Source organism: Lolium rigidum, chromosome 6 (genome assembly GCF_022539505.1).
Source record: "Lolium rigidum isolate FL_2022 chromosome 6, APGP_CSIRO_Lrig_0.1, whole genome shotgun sequence".
Classification (NCBI taxonomy): Eukaryota; Viridiplantae; Streptophyta; class Magnoliopsida; order Poales; family Poaceae; genus Lolium; species Lolium rigidum.
Genome location: NC_061513.1, coordinates 102,604,039 through 102,616,921, shown reverse-complemented (window position 1 = coordinate 102,616,921; position 12,883 = coordinate 102,604,039). Strand labels below are relative to the sequence as shown.

General features: G+C 45.7%; 2 protein-coding genes across 2 annotated transcripts; both read left to right on the top strand.

Annotated features, from left to right (window-relative positions):
- Positions 1-510: 510 nt before the first annotated feature.
- Positions 511-5,955, top strand: LOC124659374 (nuclear matrix constituent protein 1b-like). Its single transcript, XM_047197268.1, is given in 9 exon segments — positions 511-666; positions 1,746-1,955; positions 2,239-2,492; positions 2,680-2,950; positions 3,031-3,114; positions 3,195-4,083; positions 4,086-4,824; positions 4,915-5,035; positions 5,383-5,955. Coding segments are annotated over 9 exon segments (2,886 nt in total). The 5' UTR covers positions 511-525; the 3' UTR covers positions 5,560-5,955.
- A 583-nt stretch (positions 5,956-6,538) lies between these two features.
- On the top strand, positions 6,539-9,551 carry LOC124667245. The gene is made up of 3 exons (XM_047204548.1): positions 6,539-6,772; positions 7,757-8,287; positions 8,434-9,551. The coding sequence occupies exons 1-3, from the start codon at positions 6,755-6,757 to the stop codon at positions 9,286-9,288; spliced, it is 1,404 nt and encodes a 467-aa protein (XP_047060504.1). The 5' UTR covers positions 6,539-6,754; the 3' UTR covers positions 9,289-9,551.
- Positions 9,552-12,883: the final 3,332 nt, after the last annotated feature.

Here is a 12,883-nt window from a genome sequence, read left to right as displayed (position 1 = left end):
CATCCCTAAATATGTGGTGAGAGAGATTGTGCTAAGAGATCATCTCTTAGCTAAGAGAAGGCAAAGTCTTTTTTCATGTTTCTCTTTCCTCCATGTCATCAATTATCCTACGTGGCATCGCTAAGATATAACCATTGTACATGCCCTTAGGAAACGCTCAAAGCTGGCAAAAAATATGGCAAAGTCAGGGATTGACCTACAATACAACGGCAGGCAACCAGGACACAGAATCTGCCAGTCATCAATCTCTCCCTACACCGGGTCCATCCAGAACCGGTCTCTCCTCCACCCATCAAACCAAACCCTTCCTTCTCCCTCCCACCACCCAGCAAAGCCAGGTAAAAACCCCGGACACACACCCAACTCGCCGTCGCGCACACGAGACTCGCGCAGCGGAAAAGCCAGCGACGAAAAAGGAGTTCCGGGGGAGAGGGCGACCTCCACCTGCCCGGCGGCCGCTGCCACGGGGACCTCGCCCGTTCGTCGCCGGGGCCGTCGCCGCCGCCGAGATCTAGGGTTCCGGCCATGGCCAGCCCGCGGTCGCCCGTCGGCGCCGGGGACGAGGCGATCTGGAGGAAGCTGCGCGAGGCGGGCTTCGACGAGGAGTCCGTCAGGCGCCTCGACAAGGCCAAGCTCATCGGCTACATCTCGCGGATCGAGTCCGAGGTACCTCACTCCCCCCCTCCCCAGTCCCCTGGCGCTGCGTTTCGAATGCGCCGGGTCTTGGTTTCGCCGTTCTTGCGCATGGAGGAGTAGTCTTTTGGGGAAGAGGAAAAACACGATAGGTGAAAAGGATTGGCGGCTGCGTTTCGGTTCCATCCCTCCCAAGGTTTCTTGGTTTCTTTAGGCCAGCAATGGCGTTACTCCGTGAGCGCATTATTTGCGGGGGGAAAACGTCATCTTGGCCTCATTTCTTGCCTTCCGTGTTTGTGCTGGATGGGTTGCCTAACAAAGAAACTAGTCGTTTTTGACTGTTGTTATAGGCAGAGATTTTGCAGATTGGTTTCGTTTGTGTCTGACTGGAATTAATTGCTGTTTTTCCTCGTGTCCCCCTTCATCAATCTGCTTGATTGGGTTTGGTTCTTGATACATAGGGGTTCCAGCCGCTGCGCCTATAGTCTGTATTGCTCCGGTATACTATTGTTTAGTGCATTCTAACATTCATAAAGGCTGGAGGGAACCACGGTTATTGCTGAATTCACATTTGCATAAGCCTTTTTTATTCATTGTTGTCAGCATCCAACCGTGCATATTTTGTGCTAAATTTGGGCGAACAGTTTGTCAGCCCAACCCTTACAGGCTTATAGGGAAGTTCTTTCGATTAATCAAACCATACGTAGGTTTGCTTTTGTCTCTTACACCTGTCTTCAGCAAACATTATACCACAGTTTTTGTTACAAGTCCTGTGTTGAAGCTAATGTAACAGTTTCTTGAACTTTCATCTCCTGCAAGTCCTGTGCTGAAGCTAATGTTTCTGTTACTTTACAAGTTTTTTTAGTAGTGTTAAAGTTTGCTGATCAGGTTGTTGAACAAGTTGGAAAGAACCATTTATAACAGTTAATTTTACAAAGCACTCAATGTAAATATAAATTGCCCTGTGTACCATTTACTTTGCTTTCCAATCCAGAATACAGTATCACATGTCTCCCTGGTCTACCACAAATGTTCACTATGTGCTGTAAGCTATCTTGTTTGGGAACTGCTGCATAGCTGTGACTTCATGCTCATTTTTTTTTCCGTTGTAGCTTAATGATTACCAGCACAATCTCGGGCTTATATTATTGGAGCGAAAGGAGCTGACATCTGAGATTGAACAACTTAAAGCTTCCTTGCTCTCTGCCGAGATCATGCACAAACGTGAACGAGCTTCCCAGCAATCTGCTCTTGGTGAAGCAAGAAAGAGAGAAGAAACCCTAAAAAAGAACGTAGGAGTTCAGAAGGAGTGTGTTGCTAATGTAAGTCTCTGTTTCAACTAATCATATATGAGCCCCATTTTTTTGTTGTGCAATCTGTAATAAATAAATTCTCGTATGATTCATGGATTTGTTGTTAATAATGGACATTATATTGAATATGCCAAATGTGAAGAATATGAAACCAAGTTATTATCAACCTCATGGTCTCCACTTATTGGCTATTTTTAAAACCACTTCTTCACCAATATTAGACCTTTTACATCAATTTTCTGTCCCACTTCATATATTTGCTTCATCTTCCACTTTTTATGCTTTTATGTAGCTTGAAAAGGCACTGCATGATATGCGTGCGGAAACAGCTGAACTGAAGGTTTCATATGAAACCAAATCAGCTGAAGCGCTTGAATTGATGGACATTGCTCAAAAGAAATTTGATGAGGCAGAAGAGAGGCTTCTCGCAGCAAAGTCCTTGGAAGCAGAGTCCACTCGTGCACGGAACGCTGCTTTGAGAAGTTTACGAGACATGGAAGACCGTGAAGATCAGCTTAGAAGAAATCGCATTTCTAGTGAATCTGCGTGAGTATTCAGTTTTTGAGAAGTTGGCCCTTCTAACTAGTGCAGTTCAGTTTTGAGTATGGTACTATCAATTGAGGTGTATTCTGTTTCAGTTAATTGTGAAGTGTGCACTACGTTCGTTCATTCAAATGAATGTCCTGTGTACCGGCTCTCTTCTTTGCTATCTAAACCAAGTATGTCATTGCAGGTATGAGGCCAAAGAAAAGGAGATTAACTCACAGAGGAAATTGTTGAATGATACCAAGAAAATGATGCATGAAAAGGAGCAGGTACTACTGAAAGAGCAAGCACTGCTTAATCAGAGGGACGAAAACATCCTTGAGAGGTTAGCTTATGTAACTCGCTCAGAGAAAAAATTAGAAGAGGACAAGTTGATTCTTGAAGATCAACGGATAGTTCTAATGGAAGAGAAAAATAAGCTGGATCTTAAAATGGAGGCAGTAGCTTCAAGGGAGGAAGTATGTATTGGTTTCACCTATCCTTTTAATTAGCAGCCTTATTTTCTGCCAGAATTGTATTACAACTGCTTTGATCACAGGCTATAGCTCGGAAGGAATCTGTGCTTGACAAACGGGAGAGTGAGTTGTTGATTCTCCAAGAAACTATTGCAGATAAAGAACGGGTATGGTTTTCCAGTTCCATTGTAGATGATTGTAGTATAGTGGGTTTGCGTCTTCTGAATCATCCTGACTTGTGTTGCAGGTTGAGATTGAAAGGCTCAATCAGGAACAAGAAATGGCATTGTTGAAGAGAAAGTCTAAATTTGAAACTGAGATAGAGAATAAGCGTTTGTCCTTCGAGGCGGAAATGGAGACGAAGAGGACTTTGCTGGATCAAAGAGAAAGAGCTCTCAGTGAGAGAGAGCTGGCATTTGCTCAAAAGGAACGAAATGCTGACCTCCGGCTTGCTGAATTAGTAAGCAAGGAAGAGGCCTTATCAGGGAGATCAGATGAGTTGAAAGAGGAGGAAGGAAAGCTCCTCTCTGATAGAGAAGCATTACACATCGAACTACAAAAAGAAAGAGAGGAAATACAGAAGATGAAATTAGATTTGGAGAAGGAAAAGGCTTTCTTTGAAGAGGTGAAGCTGGAAGCAATTCATGCGCAGCAAAATCTTGCAATAACCCAAGCAGAGAGAGACAATGTGCTTACTTTGCAGATGGATCTTAAAGAAGAAATTGACAATCTTAGAGCTCAACAAAAGGAGCTCATGGCTGATGCTGATAGGCTGCAAGGAGAAAAAGAAAGATTTGAGATCGAATGGGAGTTCATTGATGAAAAGAAAGAGGAGTTACAAAAGGAAGCTGCCAGAATTGCTGAAGAGCGAAGAGTAATAACTGAGCATCTCAAAAATCAATCAGATATCATCAAACAAGAGAAGGAAAATTTATGTGCCCAGTTCAAAAGTAATTCAGAAACCCTCTCCCGTGACCATGAAGAGCTAATGAGCAAGATGCAGCTAGAACATGCAAGTTGGCTAAGTACGATTCAGCGTGAGAGAGAAGATCTTACAAGAGACATTGATAATCAGAGAATGGAGTTACTAAATTTGGCCAAGGCAAGGCAGATGGAAATAGATTCTAAATTTAGGGAAGAGAAGAAGAGTTTGAGCAGAAAAAGTCCAAGGAGCTTGAGTACGTAAATTCTCAAAAGGAGACGATCAAGTCAAAACTAGAGCATGTTGCGCTTGAACTGCAGAAACTTGAGGATGAGAGGAAAGAGGCTGCTTTGGAGCGTGAGAAGAGAGAGCAAGAGCTGTCTGAGATTAAAACTACAATTGAAGCCCTTAATAATCAACGGGAGAAGCTGCAAGAGCAAAGAAAACTGCTTCATTCAGACCGTGAAGCAATAACAGAGCAAATTCAGCAACTTAATGTGTTGGAAGAACTGAAAATCGATTCCGAGAGTAAACAACTGTCTTTGACTGAGTGTGGAAAGTCAAAGATGAATGAGAATGGTGTCCTCCCTTCTGGTGAAAATCATCATGCAACTCCTAAGAACTGTTCACCAAAGCTTCTCGACAGGAAACTAGAAGTGTCACCTTCAGCCCCAACACCAATATCCTGGGTTCGAAAATGTGCGCAGGTGATATTCAAACGCTCTGCTGAGAGGAGCGCTGATCATGATAATGTTCATAATGGTGTACCAAGAAACCTTCCGAAACCTGTTGATATCGCCAATCAGCCAGGCGACGAAGCTGGAGAAGTACCTCAAGTTGGGAAAAAGAGGTCTTATCTGTTTGCTTGTGATCAAATCGAAGATTTAGAGCCAAGCCGAAAGTACCAAAGGAGCACTATTCAGACCGTAGTTGGAGGAGAAATTACTTCAAACTGGTATGTTATATTTCTGCACAACTAACATAATCTTTCTGCCAATTCTGGGGAATAAATTTGTTTCCTGCATTAACATGTCCATGTTTTCAGCCCATCAATCCTAGAAGAGAAGTGTTCGAAAAATGTACATGATGATCTGGCCTTTGCAAATGGTAAAGTTGACGAGTCAGATTTTGCTGATGATGATGAACCTTCAGAGGATATCACAGTGGTAACTGCTCTTTTTTGCTACATTCCTCACCATGTGCTCTTTCCTGCTGTATTGGCCCGTTTTCAGTTTTTAAATGTCCTGCACTGTTCCAATAATCTTGTTATAATCCTCCTTGGTTATGTTCTTTTATTTCCTAACTGTTATGCAGTTAGATGCCTTTTTCCCTAATCTAATGTTCTGCTGGGCGAGATGGCTCTTAACTCCTCTGTCAGAGCATGTTTAACTTCTTGTTATCTGTTCAGCTTAACAACTGTTTTGTGCATTTTATGTTCTGATCACATATATCGACTCTGGTATTGTTAGAGGACCCCTTTGCCTGACTATTTCAATGGTTTTTGTCGTTCCAGTCTGCAACTGAACCATCTAATGGATTGCTTGATAAGCAAGAGGACGATGCTAACGGTGAAGAGGAAAAGGAAGAGGAAGAGGAAGAGGAAGAGGAAGAGGAAGATGAAGATGAAGATGAAGAGGAAGAAGAGAAAGCATCGCCAGGGAAGAAGTTGTGGCGATTTCTCATCACATGAGTAGGTTCCACTTATGATAGAGATACAGAGCCTGACTGTAGGGCTGACAGTTACCTCTGATGAAGATACTTTCCTTTAGGTCCATCATCTGCATCTCCACCTTTCATATTGAACGGTGGCATGTTGTTGGGTACTTGTTGGTTGTGTGCCTGTTATTACCAGCGGCGGTTTTCGAAGCAGCTGTGGAACTACGTGATCTATTTTGTGTTTTCACATCCCGGCCACTTCAACATCTAAAGGGTTGATAGCTTCCTGGATGTGTACAAATGATTGGGGTCTAGGAAAGCCCATATGGCCATTGGTAGTAGCTATGTGCAAAATGGTGTTGGTATTCGCCTGTGCGATTGTCTTTTCAGTGACATAGTTTCATCTTAATGTGTGATCCTGTGTTCTATATTTGATATCATGTCATGCAAAGTTGCCTCCATATTTGTTACTCTCTGATTGATATTTCTCTTGGTATCCACCTTGTTTTGTTTTTGTTTGACTATTAAAAGAGCAACGTGTCGCATCAAAATTGCTACGGTTGCAGTTGATTTGCCTGGCTTTAGTTACGTGGGCTTGGGCGAAACTGAACATGTGTTCAAAATTTACAGTTCGTATGAGCATCTACGGGCAAAACATTGACCTCTTGCAACTATATGATGTTTAAAATACTTCTGCACTCGAAGAGCATCTTTTGACGACAAAAATTAAAGGAACCAAACATTAGCCAGTGGAAAATATGCTCACTTTTCTTTTCTGAATTGATGCTCACTACAACAGCTACGATTACTCGGTTTGCTTCCTAACACTGCGTGTCACGACCCCGGTCGTCTCTCCAGTCTCAAACAATATATACAAATTGCAAAATAAAGTGTGGAAAATGTGCAAATCATCCTGTCTCAGCCCTACCTATAACCAAACTACGGAGTGAAAAAAAGAACTCCAGCCCTGCCTCACCGGCTCGCCCTCCAGGCCTCCACCGTGTACCTTCAAATTCCACCCCGCCGCCGCTGTTCTTCCCAAAGCGGTGCCCCCTTCTCCTTCTAGCGCCGCCCCTCTGCCGCTCCTCCTAACGCGCCGCCCCCACCGGAGCTCCTTCCCACGCCACCGTCAACTTCCTCTCCACTGGGCCGCCTTCCCTGAACAACCACACCAATGACGGCGCGGCGGTGATCGACAACGTAATAATCGAGCAGCGACGTTGAGGACGATGCCAACGGTATCCGTGGTACGTGCTTACGTAGCTCCTGTTTTGTGCCTGCAATCCTGTATCCAGTCATGGAGTGAATCAGGCGAGTGAATTCGAACCCCGATCTAGATCGAGCGATCGGAATCGGGGTTCAGCGATGGTCTGTCAATTCCTGTAGGTGCGGTTAAGCGGTAGTTGTCAGTCCGTGATTTAGGGAACTACTAACAGTAGGTACAGCATAGTTTGGTGACTTCGATTGCCTTATTCTAGGGTGCTGCTCTGAGTTGTGTGGTGACGAGCAATTGCTTTATTTCAAATTTCAGTCGGATGCTAGAAAACATCTCAAACAGCCGTTTATTGAGGGTATATTTGTCAAGTTAGTTCTGAACTTCATCAACCAGAACATTCAATGCAGATACCAGATAACGAAATTACATGAACCACTGAATTGCTTCGTACGGCAGATTCGTTGGTTCCTCATGTTTATTTTACCCACTGATTATGCAGTGCCAACGACTTTGCATCTTTGTTTGTTTATTCACATCTTTGCATTGCGGCAAATCCTGAACTTCAGTTACATGGTGCTAAACAAACCTAGCAGTTAGTCAGCTATTGAAACTGGTGTACTATGATGAGCAATGTTGGTGTTAGTAATATGCTGTGCTCTTCTCTAGCTTCCATTTCTACAAGTATAAACATGATGTTTAGACCATCAACTTATGCAAGAGTGAGAAACAGAATGCTACTATTCATTGCTCCCTGTAGCTTGCTCAAACCTCACCATGGTTTTTGAAGTTTTGCTAATATTTCACCATGAATATGTGGCTGAATAAGGCTGCCTATGATTACATAACTTCTTTGCTCTGTTGGCCTAGATTGATCAATGATTATTCCTCCTGATATATAGAAGAGTAGCGGTTTTATTTATTTAGTTAGTGATATGCTTTTTATGGTCAATTCTTGTTCAACATTTTATATGGATTAAAGTCACAGTGGATTTATTACTGCTGCTTTCTTATGAAGGTTAGTAAAATGAAACTGAAGATGAGGAACAAACAGCGAAAATCTTCTGTTCTCAACTTTATTGTATGGGGCTTGGTGGGATTTGCCCTCGTTGTCTGCTTATTTTTCATCACCCGTCAAGTAAAAATTGGGCTTGGCCGTATCGGTTCTAGCCAGCTACATGCCATCAGAGAATTGGAAAAGGTTGAGGAAGAACAGTTTCGCTTGCCACCTCCTCACAAGTTGAATCCTCGTGCAGTGAAACGTCGGGGTCCTCACAAGACTTCGAAGATCATCGATGAATATCTTGATGGCTCCTCAGCACTACACGATTCGTTCTTCCCTAGTGAAGCGACTGCTATAAACCCCCTAAAGGGTGGGAATGATAGCATGTCCTTTTATCCTGGTAGGGTGTGGCTGGACACTAGTGGAAATGCCATTCAAGCCCATGGTGGCGGGATTCTATATGATCACAGGACTTCGAAATACTATTGGTATGGAGAAAACAAAGATGGACCAACCTACCAAGTTCATCCTGAAGGGGCACGCCGGGTAAGTCGAAATTCTGTTATTAAATCTGGCTTAATTATTCTTTGTTTATTTAGCATTTGTTTTGAACTTGCGATGTGACTGTTGTTTGATTATCTGCATGAGTAGGTTGTGTCCTGATGTTTTGCTTATGTTTGTGTTCTTTCCAGGTAGACCTTATAGGGGTAAGCTGCTACTCCTCAAAGGACCTATGGTCATGGACAAACGAAGGAATTGTGCTTCCTGGAGAGCGTACCAACATCACCCATGATCTTCATAAATCGAAGGTGCTTGAGAGACCTAAGGTGGTATATAATGATCACACTAGGAAATATGTCATGTGGATGCATATTGACGATGCGAACTACACCAAAGCATCTGTCGGTGTGGCTGTCAGCAACTCTCCCACAGGACCTTTCACTTACCTGTATAGCTTTCAGCCGCATGGATTTGACAGCAGAGACATGACAGTTTTCAAAGATGACGACGGGATGGCTTATCTCTTCTACTCCTCTCGCGGTAATACCGAGCTTCATGTCAGTCCACTGACAAAGGATTATCTCAACGTCACACTGGCGATGCGGAGGATATTAATAAGACGATTCAGGGAAGCTCCGGCAGTCTTCAAGGTAGAAGGAATCTACTATATGATCACCTCGCGCTGCTCAGGCTGGGCTCCTAATCCAGCACTGGCACATGCTGCCCACAAGATCATGGGGCCATGGGAGACGCTGGGGAACCCCTGCGTCGGAGGCAACCATTTTCTCCGTCTGACAACGTTCCTATCTCAGAGCACGTTCGTGCTTCCCCTCCCCGGCTTGCCTGGTACATTTATCTTCATGGCAGACAGGTGGAACCCGTCGGACCTGAGAGACTCCCGGTATGTTTGGCTACCCCTGTCGATCGGAGGTCTGGCAGATGAGGCGTTGGACTACAGTTTCGGTTTCCCTTCGTGGTCGAGGGTGTCGATCTACTGGCACAGGAAGTGGCGCCTCCCTGAAGGTTGGAGGTGGAGCTATACCTGAATTTTACGGTGCGCATAGTGACAGAGTATACGATACGTAACATTAGTTGATGAAATCGCAGTCGAGATATGGTGGTGATGGTTCAGAATCTTGATTGATGTATCTGATCTTAGGTCATCTGCCTAGAAATCTGCTGTCTGTCGGCATGTTCACGGGAAGAGCAATCTGAAATTAGATACGATGAACTGAGCTCATACTATCACTTATTTCAGAATGCTGTGCAACTTTGTCAAACGTAACAGCACTGCACAATCCAGTTAGGCTCGTATTGCAGAAGAGTTTGAGCAGACAAGCCACATCTTCTTGCAAGCTTGAACTATTTAGCTAACCACTGGTCCACAGTGCTGCTAAGTGCTAAATTACTGCTCGAGTCTTTATCTTGTCGGGCATAATAAGTCGTGAAGCAAAGAAGCCAAGACACCGACACACTCCTCTCCGGGCTCCTGCTCCAGCGGTTGAGCGGGCGCATCAACGCACGCGTCAAAGCGGGAACTGTCGGCCGTGCACGCACAAAACGTTGATGCGTTTTTAGTGCGTCATCACGTAGGCGCATAAACAACGGTGCGATGGACTGTTTTCTGTACAGCCAGTAATCACACGTCACTTTGTTGTAGTAGTACTAGTATACAATCATCACAAATTGTACAAGTATGCTAGTGGCACTGCAACTGGGCCTTGGGGAAACTACCGGCATGTGGTGGTTCCGTGTTTCGCGGTGCTCATGCTGCAGAGCACCGTGTGGACATATGCAGCGCCCGTGTGCATATCGTCACTGCAGAAAAGTGCAGAGCGCCAGTGTTCTCGCTGCTTCCTATTTGGGCCGCGCAATGCAGGGATCCGTTTGTCAAGTGCAATGCAGGACCTGCCGATTTGATTTACAGGGCGGAGGGATCAGTTGTGTGCAGATGGGATGATTCCTTCCGTCCTCCCATCAAGCCACATTCTTCATCGGCCCGTGAAAACATCAGATTAGAGCATCTTCAGTCGCGTCTCTCAAACCGCGCCGGATCGAGCGTTTGGGGTCATGTTTTGTTCGTGCCGCGTTTGGGGTACGTCGCTCCCCAGCCGCGTCCCCCAAACGCCGCCCCAAAAATTTAAAATATTTTTTTGGCATTTTTATTTCAATTTCCAAAAACTAATACATAATTGGGAACGTGGTTTACACGAAGACATAATTTGGAACATGATTTTCCACAAACTAATACATAGTTTGAACCATGGTAGACACAAATATAAAATATTGCAAAAAAACTAAACCTAACTAGGCCGTGCATCGAAGATTTCGTGTGTTCGCTGCCAAGAAAGGACACTCGAGGGCACACCCGATCACCGAAACCGGAAAATCCAGCGGTGACGGTGCCCTCGTTGGTTCTTGCGAGGAAGAACAGCCGAAACCTCCGTGCACGTATTCGCCGCGAAGAAACAACACTCGGCCGTGCTCCTCGTCGGTCTTGTCGCCGTGGTAATCCCGGCGGCAGCGCGTCTCGTCGAAGACCTTGACGCTCATGTCCTCGTCGCCGAAGTAGGAGAACGAGGAGGATGAAGCCGGCTTCGAGGCTGTGGTGGCGCGCGAACTTCTCCCGACCGATGTTGAGGTACATCTTGCCGCGCGCGTCGTAGATCGCGTCGACGATCCACCGGTAGTAGCCGCACGAAGCCTCCCGTAGATGCATCGTGCGCGGGCGGTCGTCGCCGTCGACGTACTCGGCGAAGGAGTCCGGCAGCCTCTAGATGTCGCGCGGGTCGCCCTTGAGGACGAGGACGAACTCGAACAGCACGCCCGACTCCACGTCCATCTCCGACGATGAAGACGATGGCGTGGCAGGCGACGGTGAGCGTTCAGCTCTGCCGCGGCCACAACCACGACCACGGCCGCGAGGTCGGCCTCCGCCTCTACCAGACATAGCGCCGACTCTTGTTGAGATGGTGGCGGCTAGGGTTTGGGAGAGAGGCGCTAGGGTTTGTGTGTGAGAGGGACGATGAGAGGCGGCCCTTTTTATAGGCCGGAGGGAGGCGGGGGAGCGGTGGCGCTCATTAACGCCGGCACGCAGAGCTAAGCGCGGCGAGACGCGTCGCTGCGCCTCTGCGGGAACTGCACCGTCGCTTCGGGAACTGCACCGTCGCTGCAAAGCCAATAACTTCCGTCGCGAGGTAGGCGACGGTTAGGTTAAAATTTATTGTGCCGCTGACGGGTCAGCCCCGCCACTCCCCGCCTCACTTTTCGGTGTGTCCGGTGTCCCCGGAGCGTCCCCTGTGGGACGGGGACGGGCTCGGGGCGCCGGACACCGTATCGGGCCGCGCCGGATAAAAATAAGCTTTGGGGGACGCGGCTGGAACGAATTTTTGGTCCGGCGCGACCCAAATTGCTTTGGGGGACGCTTTGGGAGACACGACTGGAGATGCTCTTAGTTTGTTAAAAAAAGTTATAACCAATCTAACCAATGTTGACTATGAAGTACGATATTAATATATTTCCTTTGTCAAAAAGAAACCCAAATCGGGTGGATCGGGCACCGCTTTGCATCCTACTCACATCCGATGGTTACTAACATTTTTCTGCAATAAGGCAAAGGTTTTGCCATTTTCATTGTATAAAATGGAGTTTTAGAGGTCTTACAAGCCAACTCTTGACCAAGAGGTCAAAAAGATAAATAAAAGCTTACTCTCGTGGTATTATATTATTACATAGCTTTCCCTTGGCGAGGCACCATATAGCCCCTCTTTAATTTTTGACACAAGTATATCTTACGTAATGAATTGATTTTGGAAGACGCAAACATTTCTTTCTCCCCAAATTTTCCAAGACACGGCCATTGCTAGCGAAGCCATTGCCTTTCTTCCTTGTCATCAATCCACCAAGTCTTAAAGGAAAATGAGAGCCAATTGGTAGGGTCGATATGGTGGAGACCGAGCCAAGCCTTCAAGTTGGACCAAACACGGACGGTAAACCGGCATTTGAAGAGACTACTAGGGCATGATTGGTTCCTCGAAACTTTTTTTTTTGTGTGCATATGGGGAACTTGGCTTCTTGGGAAGCTGTGTGTGGAAATGCAACCTCTAATTCAGGTTGTTCATCTAGTTTGGTTGCTAACAATTTGTTTCAAGCATCATAGCAGAAGCCTATCCCTTGTTTGGTTTCCCACACTTTTTTGTTTCGCCCAATCGACCGTGGGTTACAAGCTGTTTCTGATACGGCAACCTCATCGGGAGCATACCAAGCAAAGAAAACACTGCCTACAAGGTGTTCAACACAATGGCAATTTCGGCGATGACTAGGATATAACACATAATTAACATGACTAACATAGTTTAGTGGATCATAGTGTTGCACCATGATTTCACAAACAACTGCTCCCGATGCAACACAATTTCATCAACAAAGGGGTAGTATATACCACCTCAAAAAATATACATACCTAGCATTAATTTTCATTAAACCTAGCTACTCCCAGAATATACATCATCATCATCACCACCACCAAAACAAGCACCACAGGAACCCGTGTGTGGGCTCCTCAAAGATAATACTTCCTCAAGAAGGTAGCAAACCAGCTCATCCTGCACCCAGGGCTCATCGCAAGATACATGGTGGCAT

What these genes read in the sequence shown, in the direction of transcription:
- LOC124667245 (XM_047204548.1), top strand. An exon ending in ATCCTGAAGGGGCACGCCGG is followed by an intron (nt 8,288 to 8,433) that starts GTAAGTCGAAAT and finishes TGTTCTTTCCAG; the next exon opens with GTAGACCTTATAGGGGTAAG.